General features: G+C 36.6%; 2 protein-coding genes across 2 annotated transcripts; one reads left to right on the top strand and one right to left on the bottom strand.

The window, feature by feature from the left end:
- The first annotated feature begins 91 nt into the window (after nucleotides 1-91).
- Nucleotides 92-14,978, top strand: LOC148906685 (titin-like). Its single transcript, XM_089038098.1, has 13 exons — nucleotides 92-104; nucleotides 1,621-1,884; nucleotides 2,575-2,853; nucleotides 3,068-3,355; nucleotides 4,375-4,490; nucleotides 4,794-4,852; nucleotides 5,604-5,749; nucleotides 6,548-6,694; nucleotides 6,783-6,821; nucleotides 7,390-7,437; nucleotides 8,748-8,888; nucleotides 9,602-9,672; nucleotides 12,088-14,978. The coding sequence occupies exons 1-13, from the start codon at nucleotides 92-94 to the stop codon at nucleotides 12,178-12,180; spliced, it is 1,704 nt and encodes a 567-aa protein (XP_088894224.1). The 3' UTR covers nucleotides 12,181-14,978.
- A 1,105-nt stretch (nucleotides 14,979-16,083) lies between these two features.
- Nucleotides 16,084-18,250, bottom strand: LOC148906684 (uncharacterized). Its single transcript, XM_089037643.1, has 3 exons — nucleotides 17,971-18,250; nucleotides 16,819-17,199; nucleotides 16,084-16,136 (listed from the first exon to the last, which is right to left on the bottom strand). The coding sequence occupies exons 2-3, from the start codon at nucleotides 17,135-17,137 to the stop codon at nucleotides 16,087-16,089; spliced, it is 369 nt and encodes a 122-aa protein (XP_088893769.1). The 5' UTR covers nucleotides 17,138-17,199; nucleotides 17,971-18,250; the 3' UTR covers nucleotides 16,084-16,086.
- Nucleotides 18,251-18,608: the final 358 nt, after the last annotated feature.

The raw sequence follows: 18,608 nt of genomic DNA, 5'->3' as shown, positions 1-18,608 counted from the left end.
AATATATAATGAGATGCAAAAATGAAAATTGCCCTAAATATGACCCTGTACTAATTCTATGATTTGCTTTGATTCATGAGGCTTCTGATACATGCGGTTCTCGTGTATCACATATTCATAAATTATATTTATTTATAAGTTTCTACAGTTTGGGCATTAAAAAGTTTCTAAAATGTCTTTAATAATATCTTATGACACTCAAATCGTACTTTTTACGTTCATTATGAACAAAACGTTTTGAAAACAATATTTTGTAAGATATGCATAAATCGTAACAGAATTATTGAATGCATTAATGTTTTTGCATCTCATTAAGTTGCTAAAAGGTGTCTTTACTTGTTAGTATAAGTTGCTCAGAGGTGTCTTCAGTTATTCTTATAAGTTGCTCAAAGGTGTCTTCAATTGTTCTTATAAGTTGCTCAAAGGTGTCTTCAGTTATTCTTATTAGTTGCTCAAAGGTGTCTTCAGTTATTCTTATAAGTTGCTCAAAGGTGTCTTTACTTGTTGGTATAAGTTGCTCAGAGGTGACTTGAATTGTTCTTATCTGCTGCTCAAAGGTGTCTTCAGTTATTCTTATAAGTTGCTTAAAGGTGTCTTCAGTTATTCTTATAAGTTGCTCAAAGGTGTCTTCAATTGTTCTTATAAGTTGCTCAAAGGTGTCTTCAGTTATTCTTATTAGTTGCTCAAAGGTGTCTTCAGTTGTTCTTATTAGTTGCTCAAAGGTGTCTTCAGTTGTTCTTATTAGTTGCTCAAAGGTGTCTTCACTTGTTCTTATTAGTTGCTCAAAGGTGTCTTCAGTTGTTCTTATAAGTTGCTCAAAGGTGTCTTCAGTTATTCTTATTAGTTGCTCAAAGGTGTCTTCAATTGTTCTTATAAGTTGCTCAAAGGTGTCTTCAGTTGTTCTTATAAGTTGCTCAAAGGTGTCTTCAGTTTTTCTTATTAGTTGCTCAAAGGTGTCTTCAGTTGTTCTTATAAGTTGCTAAAAGGTGTCTTCAATTGTTCTTATAAGTTGCTCAAAGGTGTCTTCAGTTATTCTTATTAGTTGCTCAAAGGTGTCTTCAATTGTTCTTATAAGTTGCTCAAAGGTGTCTTCAGTTGTTCTTATAAGTTGCTCAAAGGTGTCTTCAGTTATTCTTATTAGTTGCTCAAAGGTGTCTTCAATTGTTCTTATAAGTTGCTCAAAGGTGTCTTCAGTTGTTCTTATAACTTGCTCAAAGGTGTCTTCAGTTTTTCTTATTAGTTGCTCAAAGGTGTCTTCAGTTGTTCTTATAAGTTGCTCAAAGGTGTCTTCAGTTGTTCTTATAAATTGCTCAAAGGTGTCTTCAGTTTTTCTTATTAGTTGCTCAAAGGTGTCTTCAGTTGTTCTTATAAGTTGCTCAAAGGTGTCTTCAGTTATTCTTATAAGTTGCTCAAAGGTGTCTTCACTTGTTCTTATAAGTTGCTCAAAGGTGTCCCAAGCTGCTCAAAAAAGTCCGGTTTTTGAAACTGGATGATTTGGCATTTGAATGGATTTAAACTGATTTGTTTTTGGTCTTGTTGTTGAAGAGTAATCTTTTAGAGTAACATTCAGTTTCACTTTATTCTGATTTTTTAATCAAGATTTTTAATGTTTCCATATAGTGAAACCTCATTCTAACGAATTAAAGATTAAGCCAGAAAAGAACACTTACTGTCTTGGAGATAAGGTTATTGTCACATGCAAAGCTGATGGTATCCCACCACCACAGATATCTTTGTTCCTTAATGGCAAATTGGTTCAAAGTGAAAATACAAGTGTCGCAGTGACTCTATCACTCAATGTCAAGGGAGAGAAAAACTTGGACTGTGTAACCAACAATACTGCAGGAATTGGTCAGACGAGTAATGTAAAGCTTGTTGTAAAAGGTAAATTTGGAATTCTTATCTAAATACAAATTTTTCGACCTTTGTTTATACATGTCTGGACATGTCTTTGGTTTCATTAGTATTCGTAATAATAATTTAACCATTGCCTTGCCTTTTTATGAACTGTTTATTGGGCTCAAGCGTTTTTATAATAAACGTTTTGCAATGGATTTATTATATTATAATAGGCCGTTTGCGTGATCGCGTCATTTTACTACCACTACCAAAATGGGAAATTTTTCGCAAATTTTCTTTCTTATTCAAATTTGTATTCCCTCATGAGAAAAGTAAGACAGTTGGTGCTAATTAACTGAACAAAAAAGTGTGCAAGGGGGTCTGGTAATAGAGGTCAATGACGCCATCATGCAAACGTCCCATTATTATATGAGTTTTTACGTTACGCATGATTAAAAATGAAATGCAGTTTTGGAGATTCCTTATCATGGAACTTGTTATGTCCAACCATTACATTTCAAATCTAGGAATAAAAACTTAGAATAACAATGCCATTATTTTATTTACCGACCACGTGACGATAACTACCCAACCGCATAAACTAAATGTATACAAAAATTTAATTCAGTCTGGATCTGAAGACATTTTCTTAGGGAAATGAAACATGCCTTTGATTTTTGAGTTCAATAAACACTATATCAGGTATGGTAAAATGATGTCTTTTTTTTGATGCAGAACCTCCAAAGATAGGCCTATGCAGGATAAATGACGAAGAAGTGACAACTAAGTCCGTGATTGAAGGCACAAAGGTGATCATAACATGCGAAGTGGCTGGAAGCGAACCTTTAGGTATCGCTTGGTACAAACAAAATGTACAAACGCCTCTGTCGGGGTCGAAAACGCTTACTTTTGATTCAATACATCGGAGAGATAGTGGCCAGTACCGGGTGAAAGCCTACAATGGAAGAGAATGCGAACATACAGCGCCTAAAATCCTTCATGTGACAGTCATGTGTAAGTGGAATAAATAGAGGTTATTAGTGTTATGACACTGCTAGTTGTGTATTACAGCCCGATAATTTTACGCGTGAAAGGCGGACGGACGGACGGACGGACGGACGGACGGACGAACCGGGGACGGACGGACGGATGGATGGATGGATGGGTATGATTTGATATCACATGCATTAATGGTCATAAAAAATATAATTTGGATGATGCATTACAGATTTGGACGAACCTCAAGTCCTCGGCAAAAAATACAAAGTGTTCAGTCCTTCAAATCCAAAAGTTCACTTCAAAGTCAACGTGGATGGCTACCCAAGGCCTAATTTTACGTGTCGGAGGGAAGGTGGGTCTGGCTCCTCTTTTACCAACGTTTCTATCGCCCACCAAGTGCCAGGATCAAAGTGGATATTATCCGTCTACATATTTGCAACAGCAGATGAAAAATATTATTGTGATGTTAGGAACGACGCTTTTAATAGGCTGATAAAGTTTAAAGTGTACAAGCAAGGTAAGTCAATTTTCACTTTTGTCTTAATGGAATTTATTATGGCAATTAATAATAAACAAAATTGATAATGATAATGATGATAATGATGATGATAATGATGATAATGATAGTGATGATAATAATGATAATGTTGATGATAATGATAATGATAATAATAATGATAATAGTAATGATAATGATAATGATAATGATGATAGTGATAATGATGATGATGATGATGATAATGAACTCCTAACATTGATTACGTTCAAAAGTCATTATACTGTGTAATGTTATAAAAAATAAGAAAGATGACAGACTCTAGTGCCTCGACACCATGTTTTGTCAAATAGCTGTTTTCCTTATCGATGCACACCATTACTTTTTCCTAAAGTTAACAAGTCTTTAAAAGCCTCCCACTTTGCAAATCGTATTTTTGAAACCAAGAACACTTTCCGTAACTTAGAAAAAGTTTTGTTGTCAAAATAAGAGGATTTTTAACGACGAAAGATTATTTATCATATGACCCGTACGGCCCTGCTCGCGCGCTCTAATAAAACCATTGGAAAAAGTCACGTGATGGGGGCCGGACGGGTTGACGTAAGCGGGCCGGAAAACCAGTCCGGCCCTGCTCGAATCCGCGCGCTTTCTTTTTCTTAGTTATTTTTATTTTCGTGAGGGTCATATGATAAAATGCTTATTGACTGAGTTAGGTCGGGCCGTACGGGAAAATATTTGGCTCTCGGTCATTTGTACGGACCTCGCTGCGCTCGGTCCGTACGACATGACCTCGAGCCAAATATTTTCCCGTACGGCCCTCCCACTCAGTCAATAAGTACATAGGATTTACACAGATTTGCACAACTAATCATTTTGAAAACTTGCGCACGCTCACGCTGCATTACGCCACTTCTACTATCGATATTTATAACAATAGCCAGTCAAAGGGCGCTGTAGTTATTTTATAAATTTGTTTGTAATATGGACAGCTGTCCTTCAAACCATTCAATGAATAACTAATCCGATGACTTTATTTAAAGGTCCACCAAAAAAAATCAACGGAACATTTATTTTAACAAACGCATCTTGGAGTGAGAACCTAAAGAATCCAAGTAGTGGTGCTTACTTTAAGTTGAATACGAAGATCAACCAAACGGTAAATATGATTGTTATTATCATAAGATTATTTCATGTTATCTTGGAAGAGAAACTAAATGAAAATTATAAAAACATGGCAAAATTTCCATTAATCATGAGGAAAGACCGGGAGATGAGGAGTTGCAAAATCTTGATACAATAACAACTACAACAACATGAGAGTAATATGAAAAACAACGGCAGCGACGATAACAACAGAAACAACGATCAACAACTGAGAAGAGTACCAGCATTAACAAGTAATGACTCTCAGTTCTATTGTGCATTTCTAATCATTAAGATAATTTCTTTTTTTTTTTAGCTTGAACTTGTTTATGCAAATGAAGAATTCGTAACGGCTTGGCGAATATTATCATTCGTGTAAGTTGATATCTCGTGTGGGTTTTTAGACACGTCAAAAAGCCATCCTTTTTCACCGATACCTGGTACTTCCAGTCCTCATATATATTTGTTAAAGATCCTGGTAGTACAAATCTTAACCAATTACCACTGTTTTCACTTTCACGAATCCTGAGCTCTGATTGGCTGAGCCACTAGTGGTATAATAGAGATGAAGAGCGAAAGGTGCCGCTTTTGAAAACCAAAACAACACGAAAAAATAGGTTATTTCAATCTCGTTTCAACATTTTTAGTATCCATTTTTGGACCAAGTAGTAAAGGAAATCGCACGATCTCGTGTACAATTCGGAATTGATAAGTACGAACGATGTTTTGAAAGTTTACAAGAATGGACGAGCCTTTATCACTCGTACCACCCAATACGGTCTGGGAGAGAAGTGGACCGTAGGGGAATGGAATGAAACTAAAGCGGCTGCGAGGGAGACTATGAGTAGGTTTGTACTAAAACAATTAGACCCCTTGCACTCATGGTGTACGAGTCAATAGTTCATTCGGTCATTATGGGATATCAGCTCATAGACCATTGGGGCTGCGGGTGTAATTGTTAAATAGACAACTAGACAAAAATTTTTGTAATTCGTGGTACTGCTCGTTAACCTGACAGTGTCCTTGGCTGTGGTATATTCGATTTCTTTTCTTCAATTAACATTGTAACTGAAATGTTCGAGTTAGTGTGTCCATAAATAACGTGTATGATCCTAATGTATCTCAGAAACAGAAAAGGAAGTGTTGGCGTAAATTTTCAGCTTGACGTCATTGCCAACGTCACAGATCCCATCATCCTGTTAAAGCATGCCGTGGACAAAAATGGAGGAAAGCTCAATGGACTGTCAATCGATCGTAACAGCATTAAGACAGGTATACATACGTTTAATAATACCATCTGTGAGTTAGCCCAGTGCATGCCCTAAGTTTGATCGGCCTGTTTCAGGGTTTAAAAAAATTTGAATTTTTGAAAGATTCATATTAAAGTAAAAATTAATACAAAAACAATGTACGATCTATAAAAAATCTATTGTTGAATGAAGTAAACAGAAATGCTAAACAAAGTTATTTACCGGTTCATATACTAACTTATAGTACACTCAACAAAATTACTCGACTCTGATTGGTCGAGAGGAGTACAATTATACCGTTAATTGTACTCCGTTGGAGTACCGAATTAAGTCGCTATGGCAACACGGCCAAAATAATGTCAAAACAATTATTTTCTATCATTTCGTACTTAAAAAACATAAATAAAATTTTAAAGCCGTAAGAACTAATCTTTTTTATGCATTTCAGTTGCGCGATGGACTGAAAATCGGCCGCCAAATAGACAAAGATGAACGGCGTCGCTTCGCATTTTTTACTGAAATTTTGTTGAGTGAACTATAAACAAAAAATCGCACGATCTTCTCGTACAATTTGGAATTAATAGACACTCGTAATGCTTTGAAAGTTCTTTAATTGCACTCGCCTAAAGGTTCGTGCAATTACAAGAACTTTCAAAACATTACTCGTGTCTATTAATTTCCAAATTGTACTCGAGATCGTGCGATTTCCTATACTAATTGACATTTTAGTTCTATTTAGTTTTATCACTTTTTCCAGTGGGTTTATTGCGTGCATGCACTCTACCTTGACATTTGCTTTGAAACTGAATTTAATACTTAGGATATTTATCACCACCCAAAGATGGCGAAACAGCTGGTAAGGCAACAGAGTCGGATAACAAGACAGAGATGTATGTAGGCATTGCTCTTGGCATCACTTTTGCGATAGTGTTGTTGGCTGTTTTGGTTATAATGTGCAAACGAAGAGGTGAGACGTCACAAATTTAATTGTGTTTAAATTGGACTAACTGAATAACTCAAAAAGTATTGGTAATTTATACTTTTCATATCTCCAGTTAAGAGAAAATCTGCTAGAAGAAGCATTGAATCTACAGGTAAGATCAAGAAAGAATATAATATGCATGTTTCAGTAGCTCGTTTGCAGGTTTTCCCTTCTTGAATAGGCTCGCGGAGCCGTTTGAAAAGTGGATGCACTTTGGTGGATTCTCCTTCCCTCTAGTAAACATTGTATTTACAATATTTAGTCAAAAGAACTATTTCGCTATGTTTTTCTGGTTAACGTTGTCCATTCATGTCTGACTACTTTCGTTACAAAATACGACGTTGAATTTATACCCCAAAAGCGTCGATGCTGCGCACGCCAACCTCTGTAAAGTGAAGGGGGCACCCTCGGCTTTGCCGCCTCATATATTTTGGGTTGTTTATTGAACTAATTTCAGTGCTAATGTGTTATTGGTGCAAAACGTTTTCTTGGCATAAAATTGTCGTCCAAAATATCTAAAACCAAGCGCGGCTTCGCAAATGTTAGTGAGTCAAAAAAAGAGAAACTGTGGCGTGAAACTAAAAGGTCACGTAGTATCAAAGATCTGCCAAAAATGGCATCCTTTATTAAAGGTACGGATCAGTGATATTGTTGAACCGGGTTATCCCTTTTTATCTTAGGCATGGAAATGATTCGTTTTTACGGGGAATCTTTAGCAAGTCCGCAGGGTAAGTCTCTACAGCAAACGCTTTTATTTAAATAGTTGTCACCTTCGCTGCTACCATTTCAATCATTTCTACCGGACAAAGAATGTGCGTTTTGCACCACGCGTTCTCGTGGCAGATTTTCAATCGACTGGTTATATTTCACACATTCACTTGTTGATCTACAAATACATTAAACGCAATAACATATCAGACTATCCTAATAACAATTAACATATATCAGTAGTCCGTAGACCTACAAAACTTTGCACTATTTTGTACAATTTTGTTAGTTAACTTTTTCACGGAATTATGGTTTGCACTCTACTACATTTTAATTACTTTTACAACTTCTGCATATTGGGATTATGATTTTCATTGTTGTTGTCGTTGTTAAAATCATCATCACATTACTATTATTATTATTATTATTATTATTACTATTATTATTATTTACGAAAAGAACATGTGACTAGAAGTTTTTAGTAAGATATTTCGGACGATATCCATCGTCCATCATCAGTTTATCTTACTTAAAAAACTTCTAGTCATTCTTTTCGTATATAAACATTTTGGCCCAAAGAAACTTATTCACATTGCTATTATTATTATTGCTATTATTATTATTATTATTATTATTATTATTATTATTTACGATTTAATTTCATTATTTAATTTTATTATCTTATTTAGAACTTAATAATAAATGTATAGTTGTAATATAATATCATATCAGTATGAAGAGCTGGACTCGCGTTTTGAGCTATTAATTTATTTTACAAGTGTGTTTTCATAGATAAATAAGTAATTTGTACATATATTTGTTATTTTATATTCATAATCCCTTTTTCTTTTTTTTTATTGTGTTATAATTATAGAAATATTCTTATCACATGTCAGTTTATTATTCAATAAAGGCTTTATTATTATTATTCTTATCATTATTCTTATTATCATTATTATTAGTATATGTAATAGGACTCCATGCTGTCCAACTAAGAAATAATTGGACGAGAAAATTCCGAGGACTGACAAAATTGGATGAGGCCGTAGGCCGAGTCTAATTTGGCAGTCAGTGGAATTTTTCGAGTCTAATTATTTCTTGATTGGGGAGCATGAAATCCCGTTACCTATTGATTATATAGCTGCCTAATTAATCCCACATCAACAAGACCTGTCCAATTAAGAAAATAATTGGACAGTTACCTACATAGGATTAATGAGAGGCTGCATAATTATTATTATTATTATCGTCATTTTTATTATTATTATCATCGTCATTACATAAAACATAAGATAATGCTTACACATGATATAATGCCTACTTTTCACAGATAATGCTGCGGAAAGTTTATTAGATATAAGTACACCAACACCAGCTGCTGCTGGTAAAAAGAGAAAGGCACCGCATTGTATAACGTGTCGCAAGCCAATGAAGGGCCATAAAAAAGGGAAGTGTAGCAACTCTCAGCAGGGTAAGTCTCTGCAACAACTGCTTTTATTCCGTCGCTCGTGAACTGTGTTTCTACCATTTTTATTAAACTAGTTATTAACGTTTGAGGCCGGCAAAGGTAAAAATTGGAATAGGCGCCCAATTAAAGTGCGTATGACACCTAACTCAATATTTCCAGCATTGATTCTACATGAAGTGAATAGTTGAATGGAAAATACTTTTATATGATTTGAGTGATGAATCTTGGGAATATTGAGGGGTTTATACGTACAATTAATATGTTAATGAGTGAGACGTCAAAGAAGGCATTTGAGTTGGTTTGTCATTATTTGTAAATTGAAACACTTATTACTATGAGAAAACAAATTTGTAATAACCTTTCTATAAACCCTCGGAGACATTGATATTGTATACGGGATCAACCGCCCCAGAAACGTTTTGTATATTTAATATTTAATGCCTCTTTTTTGTACGGGGCTATGCTATGATGAAAAAGAAATCGTGAGTGAAACAAGAACATGATCAACTAAAAATGAAAGAACCTGTTAGACGAAACAGTGGGAAGGGTAACGCTAGTTCAAAATCCCGGTCAAAATGCATTCGTAGTGCAAACCAACCTCGCTTCCTTCAACAACACCGACAATAAGTCGCGCGATTTGTTTTCAACTGGCTGTTTCGGGTGGATTGGCTAGCGCTATTATCAGAAAGTACTAATTACAAAGACTTTGTTTGCAGGAGGAAATGTGACTTTCGAACGCACTATTGAGAAACGTTCGGATGGCACAACGACAACAACAGAACGAGTTGTAAGTAAATATGATATATCAAAAAGGTTTCACGTCCCCAATGGCGTCATGACGACTCCGAAACGTCGTGTTATTAAAACTGTTACCAGTTTCATACTTTTATTTTTATTTATTTATTATGCTTCCAACAAACTGTTGAGGAGAACTAGACAGGTGATACCACCTATAGGATAGTCACTAGATATGAAATGAGGGTTCTGCGCCACTTGGAACCTCGCTTTTTGAGGTTCCAGTGAGGTGCCGGAGGAGGTGACGTCATAGCTATTCTAAAGTGAGGCTCCAGTGAGGTGCCGTTCTGAGCCACTCGGAACCTCACTTTGAAGAAGAATCTACAGACCTCGAGCTGAGCGAAGATTCCTCTGGTGAGGAGGGGCAATTTTCGAAATCAGACGAGAATGAGATCAATAGAATGGTGCGACAGCTTCCTAAAAGTATGCCGCGACAAAAAGCACTGCATTTTCTTCATAGCATGGTAGCATCAAAAGATATCTTGTATTGGAATTCCCATGGTGAAATGACTCATCATTATCGAAGAATTCCAGTGACCAACATGAGAGAGTTAATCGATTATGCTTTATCACCTTACAACCCAGAAGTAAGGTCCCCAAGAGGGCTCAAGACTTTTACTGATGGATTGGCAGAGCTGGACTTGGACAAAAGCCTTATTCGAAACAAAATGCTATTGGCAGATCTCGTTGCTAGGCAACTCGAGGACGACTCTGATTCAGAAGTTAGCAATAGTGAAACTGTAAGTGACGACGGAGCTGAAGAATTCCAAGAGGAGGAAATTGACAGTGAGGAGCAAGAGGAATAAGAATCGGAGAGTGCGGACAAAGATGAAGAAAGAGAGTGACACGTTTGTCAAGAACCCAAATCCTTTTTAAGATATCAGTGGCGCAATGCCCAAATTGTTTTTGGCATGAAGCGTATAACAATCCTCAAAACCAATTAGTCGCATGCAACGTTTGCTCACACCCATTTCAACTCAGTGTCAAAAATACAAAAGAGATGTTTTATCGCTGTAAAAGCTGTGATTCAATGCATCTACTGGCATTAAAACCGAATACCTTAAAGCCTCTTGTTATGACTCAGAAACCTGAAGAGGGAGAAGAAGAACATTATTCAATTTCTGATTTTCATAAAAATGTCGTAATAAAATGACTAAAACGATTGAGAGCGGTCGCAAAGAAATACTAAGCTTTTTTCTTTCCGAGATCAAAATTTATTGATAACAGAAGAAAAAACTAACATGTGAAGCTAACTTTAAAGTAGTTTCGATTTTAAGTAGGTGATTCGCGTGATTAGATCCATGATTATGCAAAAAGCCGTGTTTTTGGTGAGTCCTTTTTTTGGGGGGGAGGGGGGGTGATTCCCCTATTGTTTCAAGTGACGGGTGTTTCTATTGAACAATTATATACTGACAAAAAAATGAAAGTTTTAGGTTAACTTTATATATCTACTTTATATTGAGCGTTTCATGAAAAAAAAAAGATTTTTGAAAAAAACATCATTGCTGTTGTTCCTTGGGCAAGTCATCTATTGTTTGTTTTTGACGAGTCAACAATTTGATTAAAGATAACAAATTCGATCCAAGATAAACATTGTGTGTTGTTAGAAACGATAGCCAACACGTGTCTTACATTAGAGAACGCGAGCCAAAAGAACACCCCACAAAATTCGAAAATCTTCCTTATTGCGTCGTGGTGCAATCCAGCAAACTAAAAAAAGACATGGTTGACCGCTAAATATAGACATGATGAAGACCACCTTTCCCCCTACGGGCCCGTGGCCCCTCCGGTAAAAACACGGGCTAGTAAGAATAGCTATGACGTCACCTCCTCCGGCACCTCACTGGAACCTCACAAAGTGGTTAGTTTCTATTTTGGAAAGTATTTTAGACTCTTTCTTGTTTAGAAGGAAATTTAGACAAAGGAAAACTATCCTGGGCTTAGCCTCGAATCCAGGAGTTGCTTGTTTTTGTCATTCTTGTTTCTGCTTTTGTTTTGAGATCTCAGAAGTGAGATTAAGCCCGCATGACTGGAGTTTTAAGAGTCGTCAATTATGCTGTTGAGTATGTCTAGTAAGACCACTTTCAGGGGCTCATCCAGGATTTCCCATAGGCGGGGGAGTGGTCACCGCCTACTTAGGCTGCATTCATTACGTATGCCAGAGGGGTAAGTCAGGGAGGAGACCAAAATTCTAAATTGTATTGGAAAATATCACCTGACTTGCCCCCCTGACATGCATAATGAATGCAGCCTATGAAAGCAGCCTTATCTCAACAAATGAGGAAGGGGGATACACACAACCTAGGATCCTCCCCTGGATACGCCCTTAATATCGTTGGCATATATCTGTTTGTCAGTGTTTGGACTGGTCAACTGATCGAATAACCTTGTTTTATTTATTTATTAGACCTTCCCTCCAGAGTTTTACAATAATGGCACACAAGCAGATATGCTTGAAAGAAACGGTAATCGATATCTGATGTACGATGAAAACATCTGAATGATCCGCCTATGGAAGACCAAAGGTTTCTATTTCAATGAACTATAACCTCAGTATCAATTGAGCTTTCGCGTTTGGTCATGATAATATCTGTGAGTATTGTTCTATGGTCGAGTTCTCATAGCATTGGCGGATAGAGTTTAGCATTCTTGATAAATCTGGTCCAGGTACAACTAATGAGACAGGAATCTTCTCTGTTGAAGTTATTAGTCCGTTTAAAAGTTTTTATGGATTCTTCGATGAGTCGAGAGAAGTACTTGGGAAGTACTTAGCGAGAATTTGAACTGATTTAAAGGCGATGTTGTGATATTATTATCCGTTATAAAATACCTCATAAATCTTGCGTTCTGATTGGTTTGGGAGTACACAGCACACACGCGCACTTTCATGTGCGTCATTCCTATCTAAAATAACGGTTATATTATTGTATTTTGTATTTTTGCTTGCTGTGCTGTGTGGAGTTATAAAGCACTTGGGGATAGACCCTTTTCGAGTTCCAAATTACTGCTGTGTTTCTTGATTACAGACTCATTTGCTCAGGCTTAGCCTCGATTTTTTGAAGAATATTCACGTTTTCCAGTCAAGGTCCGTCAAGTTTCAAAGTGTTTGTATTGTTGAACTTGTGCATTCTTTACTTTACCGTTGGTATTTGCGAGTAATTAGACACTGATTCGAGGTTTATCCATTTTTTTATCTCCTCTCATTGGCCAAGAAGGTGCCACGTGATGTTTATTAAGTGTCTCTGTTTCCTAGCAATTGTTTTGAGTGGGCAACAATACTGTTCACCGATGAATAGCAAATAACGAAAATATCAAACATATGTTTCACGATGCTCATCGCCGTCACCGCGTACCTGTGCACTGTCCTATGAGACAGAACAAAGACATGAAAAGGGCTGCCTTGATCGATGAGGTCAATGCGCGCTCCTCACCCTTGTGCAATTGTAAGATGTGTCGTTGTCTCTATGTTCTCTATGACGAGACAGAACAAAGACATGAAAGGGGCTGCCTTGATCGATGAGGTCAATGCGCGCTCCTCACCCTTGTGCAATTGTAAGATGTGTCGTTGTCTCTATGTTCTCTATGACGAGACAGAACAAAGACATGAAAAGGGCTGCCTTGATTGATGAGGTCAATGCGCGCTCCTCACCCTTGTGCAATTGTAAGATGTGTCGTTGTCTCTATGTTCTCTATGACGAGACAGAACAAAGACATGAAAGGGGCTGCCTTGATCGATGAGGTCAATGCGCGCTCCTCACCCTTGTGCAATTGTAAGATGTGTATCGTTTTCTCTATATTCTATGAGATAGAACAAAGACATAAAAAGAGACTGTCTTGATCGATGAGGCCAATGCGCGCTCCTCACCTCTGTGCACTTGTAAGATGTGTCGTTGTCTCTATGTTCTATGACGGGACAGAAAAAAGACATGAAAGAGACTGCCTTGATTGATGAAAACAATGCGCGCTCCTCACCCCTGTGGACTCGTTATAGATGTGTATCCTTGTCTCTATGTTCTCAACGACCTGGAAACTGCATACAATGACTTTGGGTCGTTCCTTGGTTTCGGTCTTTGATTCTAAGTTGATGCACTCTTTACGCGGTAGTCTCGTTGATCGACCCAAAGGGTTGTAATTCTTCAAAACTCTCATTCTGTGGTTCAGTTTTATTGCCCACTGCAGGAATAAGAACCTCGGAAGTTTGCTGGATTTAACTTTCTTCGCTATTGGTATTAGTTGTTTACGATGTATATGTCGAATCTCAGATATGATCTCAATTGAGTTATCTATAGATTCACATTATATCTTATCTATATCCATTTACATACATATAGCTTTATATATTAAGAGGAAATTTTTTTTAATAATGAGCAATAATCTGGAAAAAGCGCCAAAAACTAGACTTTCGTATGAGTTTTGATCCCAATTTTCATTTTGGGTTAACACTCAAAACCTTTTTTAACAGTTAGAAACTGATGTACTATGATAAAATGCCTGTTTGAAGCGGTAATTTCAATTGTACAAAGACGTTTTGTTGCTTTGTCGGGCTTTTTTATAGAAAATATATGGGAAATAAGCAAATGAAGGCCTAAACCTCATTTTCGAATGAATGTTTTGCTTTGGGTTAACGCTTTGATTCCACTTTCATCGGTCATCCCACTTCCAAAGAAGTTAAACTTTCTGAATAACAAGATTTTAGCCTTGTACAACAGCCTTTCTTCAAGAAAATAATTTTTGGCGCTCACTGCTTGAATACGAAAAGAATTCTCTCTAAATGTCAATTTATATCTATAAAATAGTTTATTGTCCCCTTGTTCAGTGTATTTGTAAATTAATTGTTTGAGTAGGTGGCTGTTGACTCGAAAGCTTACAGTCCTTTGACTAAACGTTGTCGTTTGATCGGCTTCATCCCTACACGCCTAGACCGAAAAGGATCATGCGGATAATTAATTCACAGTTACTGGCTGCCGCATATGTTATCTAACACACCTTGAGCTCGCTTTTTTCGATCCCATTTAATTTGCTAAAACCATGCCCCGAGCATACGGCGAAGATTTAAACTGGCGAGCAGTTTGGATGACGCAAGTTCTGGGTAATTTACCCGTTATCCTTTTCGGTCTAGGTGCGTAGGGATGATCCGATCAACGACAACGTTTAGTCAAAGCCACACACATATAATAGCTTTGACTACTTATTTATCAAGTATTAAAAAAATTATGTAAATTAATTTTGTGAATTATAATTTGTAATTGTATTTATTGTGTGTGAATAAACTTGAGACTTGAGACTCGAAGGAAAGTACCTGAATTTCATAAGTTTGCTTCGAAGCTGGTTGACTGTTGATGGCATTGTATGAAACAACGAAGTATTGAACGAGATTGGTATTCGACCTCGCAATAAAGCATTTCATTATAATAATTTTTCATTTCAAACAAGAGAATATGAACTAAGAGAAGGAATCCCCGTGCCCCATCATGTGCACACTTTGATGCTATTTTTAGAATATTCTAAAATTATCATCCAATATCATTTATTCGATCGTTTGATTTTCTGCACGCGCATAGTACGCGCGCGCTCTACGCTGTTTGCTAACGTTTTCTTGTGTTTTCTTATGTTCAAATGGTCAAATCTGCCCTCAAGATGACGATGTAGGTCGAAAGCTTTGGAAATATATACTCCAGAAATTTGAACAAATTACTACTTCAATTTCCTGTCGTATTTGAAAAGCTTTTGACGTGCACATTCATATTCAGGACAGAGTCGACATAACGGAAAAACCCCAAAAACGTAAGCAAACAGCGTAGAGCGCGCGCAGTAAATGCGCGTGCAGAAAAACAAATGGTTTAAGAATAGCATCAAACTGTGCACATGATGGTTACAAGGCAATATAGGGGGATTTCTTCTCTTAGTTCATTTTCTCTTGTTTCAAAACATTAAAAATCTTTTGAATTTTTTTGAAGACTTTTAATGAACATCAACAAGTTAAGAATGCCTCGAAACGACTCAAAGAACGGCAAAATATACCCAGTTATCAGAAGCAGCAAACGTTTAGAATATGTTTATAAACCAAATAAGGAATGGTCAAAAAACCGTTTTAAAAATATTTGTTTATCAAAAAAAATTCAAATTTTGTTAAAACGAAATCTTCAATATTTGGCGCGCGCTACTCAATCACGTCAGCGTGCACCATCCATTTCTGGATGCACGCTCGCGCACTCTAGTTAACCAATCAGAGCGCGCGTTATATCATGGCTATGTAATGAAAAAAATTTTTTCGCAGTGTGACCTTCGATAATGACTATATAAAAATTATTTTTGGCCTGAGTGAAAATATCCCATCCCATCCTACTCACCCATCCATCCATCCATTCATCCATCCACTCATCATTTCATGTGGGTAATCTACCTTTTAAAGATTCGAAGACTCTTGCTTTGTCCACTTGCAACTTTTGACTTTGTCTGCCGGGTAAAAAGAAAATGAATTTGTTCATGAAAGAAAAAACAAAGCTGAAAGTACATGAAACATTTTAGCCATTTAGCGTATTTTGGGGGTTTTCAATTCCAATTTATAGTCTTCGTCTAAATGGTGTTAGTGCACTTTTTTCGTATTACTAAAAGTAAAATGTTCTAACGATCGAAAGACAATTGCAATGAGCCATTCCATGATTAAGGAAAAACTGAGTCGAGTTGGCTTTGCAATGCATTGTGGGATTGTTTTGGGAAACAAAATAGACGCCATCTTGGAAATATATGTCTCCCAAAACAACAGTCCCACAATGCACTGCAATGTCAACTCGACACAGTTTTTTTACTCGACCTCGGGAATGGCCAATAAAACTCCCTTTTAGATTCAGGTCTTACTTTGGTCCTGTTTACATGAAGGTAGACCCTATTGCCAGGGCATGTCCCCAATCTTGAGCATACCATCTTTTTATGTGAATTTGTAGCCAGAAATTCAATGATTTTATTTATAGTTACTGACTGAGTTAAACAATATAAGCTTGAATCTAAATCTTTGTTTAAAATCTTAGTGAATAAAGAATAAATTATGCATATATGTACATGAGGTTTCGGGAAAATTAGGCTTCTTATCTGATGAGTTAAAGAAATAAAGAGCAAAAATTTGGACATCAAATAGTACCTAGTATTAGAAGAGATGTTGCGCCCGAAAATGTCGAAGAATCGGACGAAAACCCCAACATGGCTTTGTAGTGTTTCTCATCCGTCAATCTGACCAAATGTTTCATGGTAAACTTTATAGTAACAGTTGCACCAGTTTGCGGAATATTCAAATTCAAGTCTGATTCACGTCTCTGATATCTTTGATCTTCAATGATTTCAATCCCAGATTTCTGCAGTGACATTAACTCTGTAGTCCTTCCTTCTTGAACTTGGATAATTTTTGCGTAAGTCCAGATTTTACTGCTATCAATAGAAGTTAAATTAACCATCCATGCCATTGTGATGGTCTCTCCTTGAACGGCTGTAATCGACGAAGCACCACTCCATATTATCTCTCCTTCTGTAGGCGAAAAGAATATAAAATTATATATAAAATAAAAGTTTTAAAAAAATAAATTATCATATATCAATAAAGAGAAACGTTCTTAACCTGTAGTTCCAAAGAAAAATGACAACCAAAGTATTACAATCCGTGACAATTCTTTACACAACATTTTCTGTTGTTAATAATCCATGCTATTTTTTAACAGATAAACTCGAACTTCTTCGAACTTATAAGTTACAGAAATATGTTGAAGCATATTCTGCAATACGAGGAATCTTTATGCCACCCACACTAATATTGTACTTTATATCAAATATATTAAACTCACTGAAGCTTGACGAAATGTCATCAAAGCTAGAAAAACTGAAAAAAATACGTACTTGATGAGTACATGTGTCTACTGCTGATAGATACACAGCATCATTTTTGAATCATGTTTATGTAGAATATTCACTTGCAGGTATTCAGGACTTAATATTCTGTTTACGGAGCTCAGTTATCTCTTTAAATTGCTAAAATACTGTCACCGTAAAAAATCTGATTCAGCTTTACATCGCAACGGTTCTGTAAAAATCGTTCATGAAGCGACATTGTTGACATGCTTCGTATAGCACAAACACGCCAATTCAGTGGTCGTTTTTTTGTGATAAATTCTTTCTCGCTATTCATTATTGCAAATACCTGAAAGCACTTTAATGAAACAAAACTAACATATTCGATGAAACCTATGTGCCTAGCTTGTTCCAAAAAATAGTTAAGTTTCACTACAAAAATGGCTGCAATTACCTCGTAGAAATCAATGAATCCTACCGAATCATGGTTTGAAACGTTGGTCAAACGTTTCCCAGTCAATAAAAAGTCGTCAGAAGTCGCAAACAGAGCAGCCAAGTTGACCAGCCAGTACGCGGGACTTCGGATAACATCGGCTATCCTCGGCATACGCCGCTAGCTGTGCTCCTTGGATCCGAAAGTATTCTCTTCTTCATTGTTATGATAATTAGATATGGGGATAAACACTCCAGATCGTATGTAAATACGACGCCAAGTGTCATGTTGTCGGGTGCTTTTGCCTCCTTCCTGCTTGCTAGTGGTTTACCAGATGAAAACTCGCAAAAGAACCCGACGTTGAAGAAGAAAGTGTCATCACCGAACACGGATTATGAGGGTGGGTCGGGAGGGTTACAAAGCACACTTTGTGCTCTTGACCGATTACTTGCAAGGAGTGGTAGATAATTTATACGGAGGGTATTTAAGACAGGGATTATCATAACAATAGATTGCATTGATAATTTAATATATGCAAATGCCGTTGAACAAATTGACATCAGATTTTTGTGTACAACTACGACAGACACATAAAAATCTGAAGTTGATTTGTTTTTTACAATAACAAAAACGATAAAAACTTCTCATTTTTACTGATC

The sequence above is a fragment of the Actinia tenebrosa genome, unplaced genomic scaffold, assembly GCF_029948245.1.
Source record: "Actinia tenebrosa isolate PJP-AT-01 unplaced genomic scaffold, QUT_ActTen_1.0 PGA_scaffold5__44_contigs__length_20552954, whole genome shotgun sequence".
Classification (NCBI taxonomy): domain Eukaryota; kingdom Metazoa; phylum Cnidaria; class Anthozoa; order Actiniaria; family Actiniidae; genus Actinia; species Actinia tenebrosa.
Note: the sequence above shows the minus strand (reverse complement) of the source record. Positions and strands in the feature narration are given on the sequence as shown.

Coding starts and splice junctions, on each gene's coding strand:
- LOC148906685 (XM_089038098.1), top strand. Junction 4,491..4,793: donor ATACGAAGATCAACCAAACG/GTAAATATGATT, acceptor TTTTTTTTTTAG/CTTGAACTTGTTTATGCAAA. Junction 8,889..9,601: donor GTGTAGCAACTCTCAGCAGG/GTAAGTCTCTGC, acceptor CTTTGTTTGCAG/GAGGAAATGTGACTTTCGAA.
- LOC148906684 (XM_089037643.1), bottom strand. CDS start 17,137: ATGGCATGGATGGTTAATTTAACTTCTATTGATAGCAGTAAAATCTGG. Junction 16,137..16,818: donor AACATCTCTTCTAATACTAG/GTACTATTTGAT, acceptor TTTACCCGGCAG/ACAAAGTCAAAAGTTGCAAG.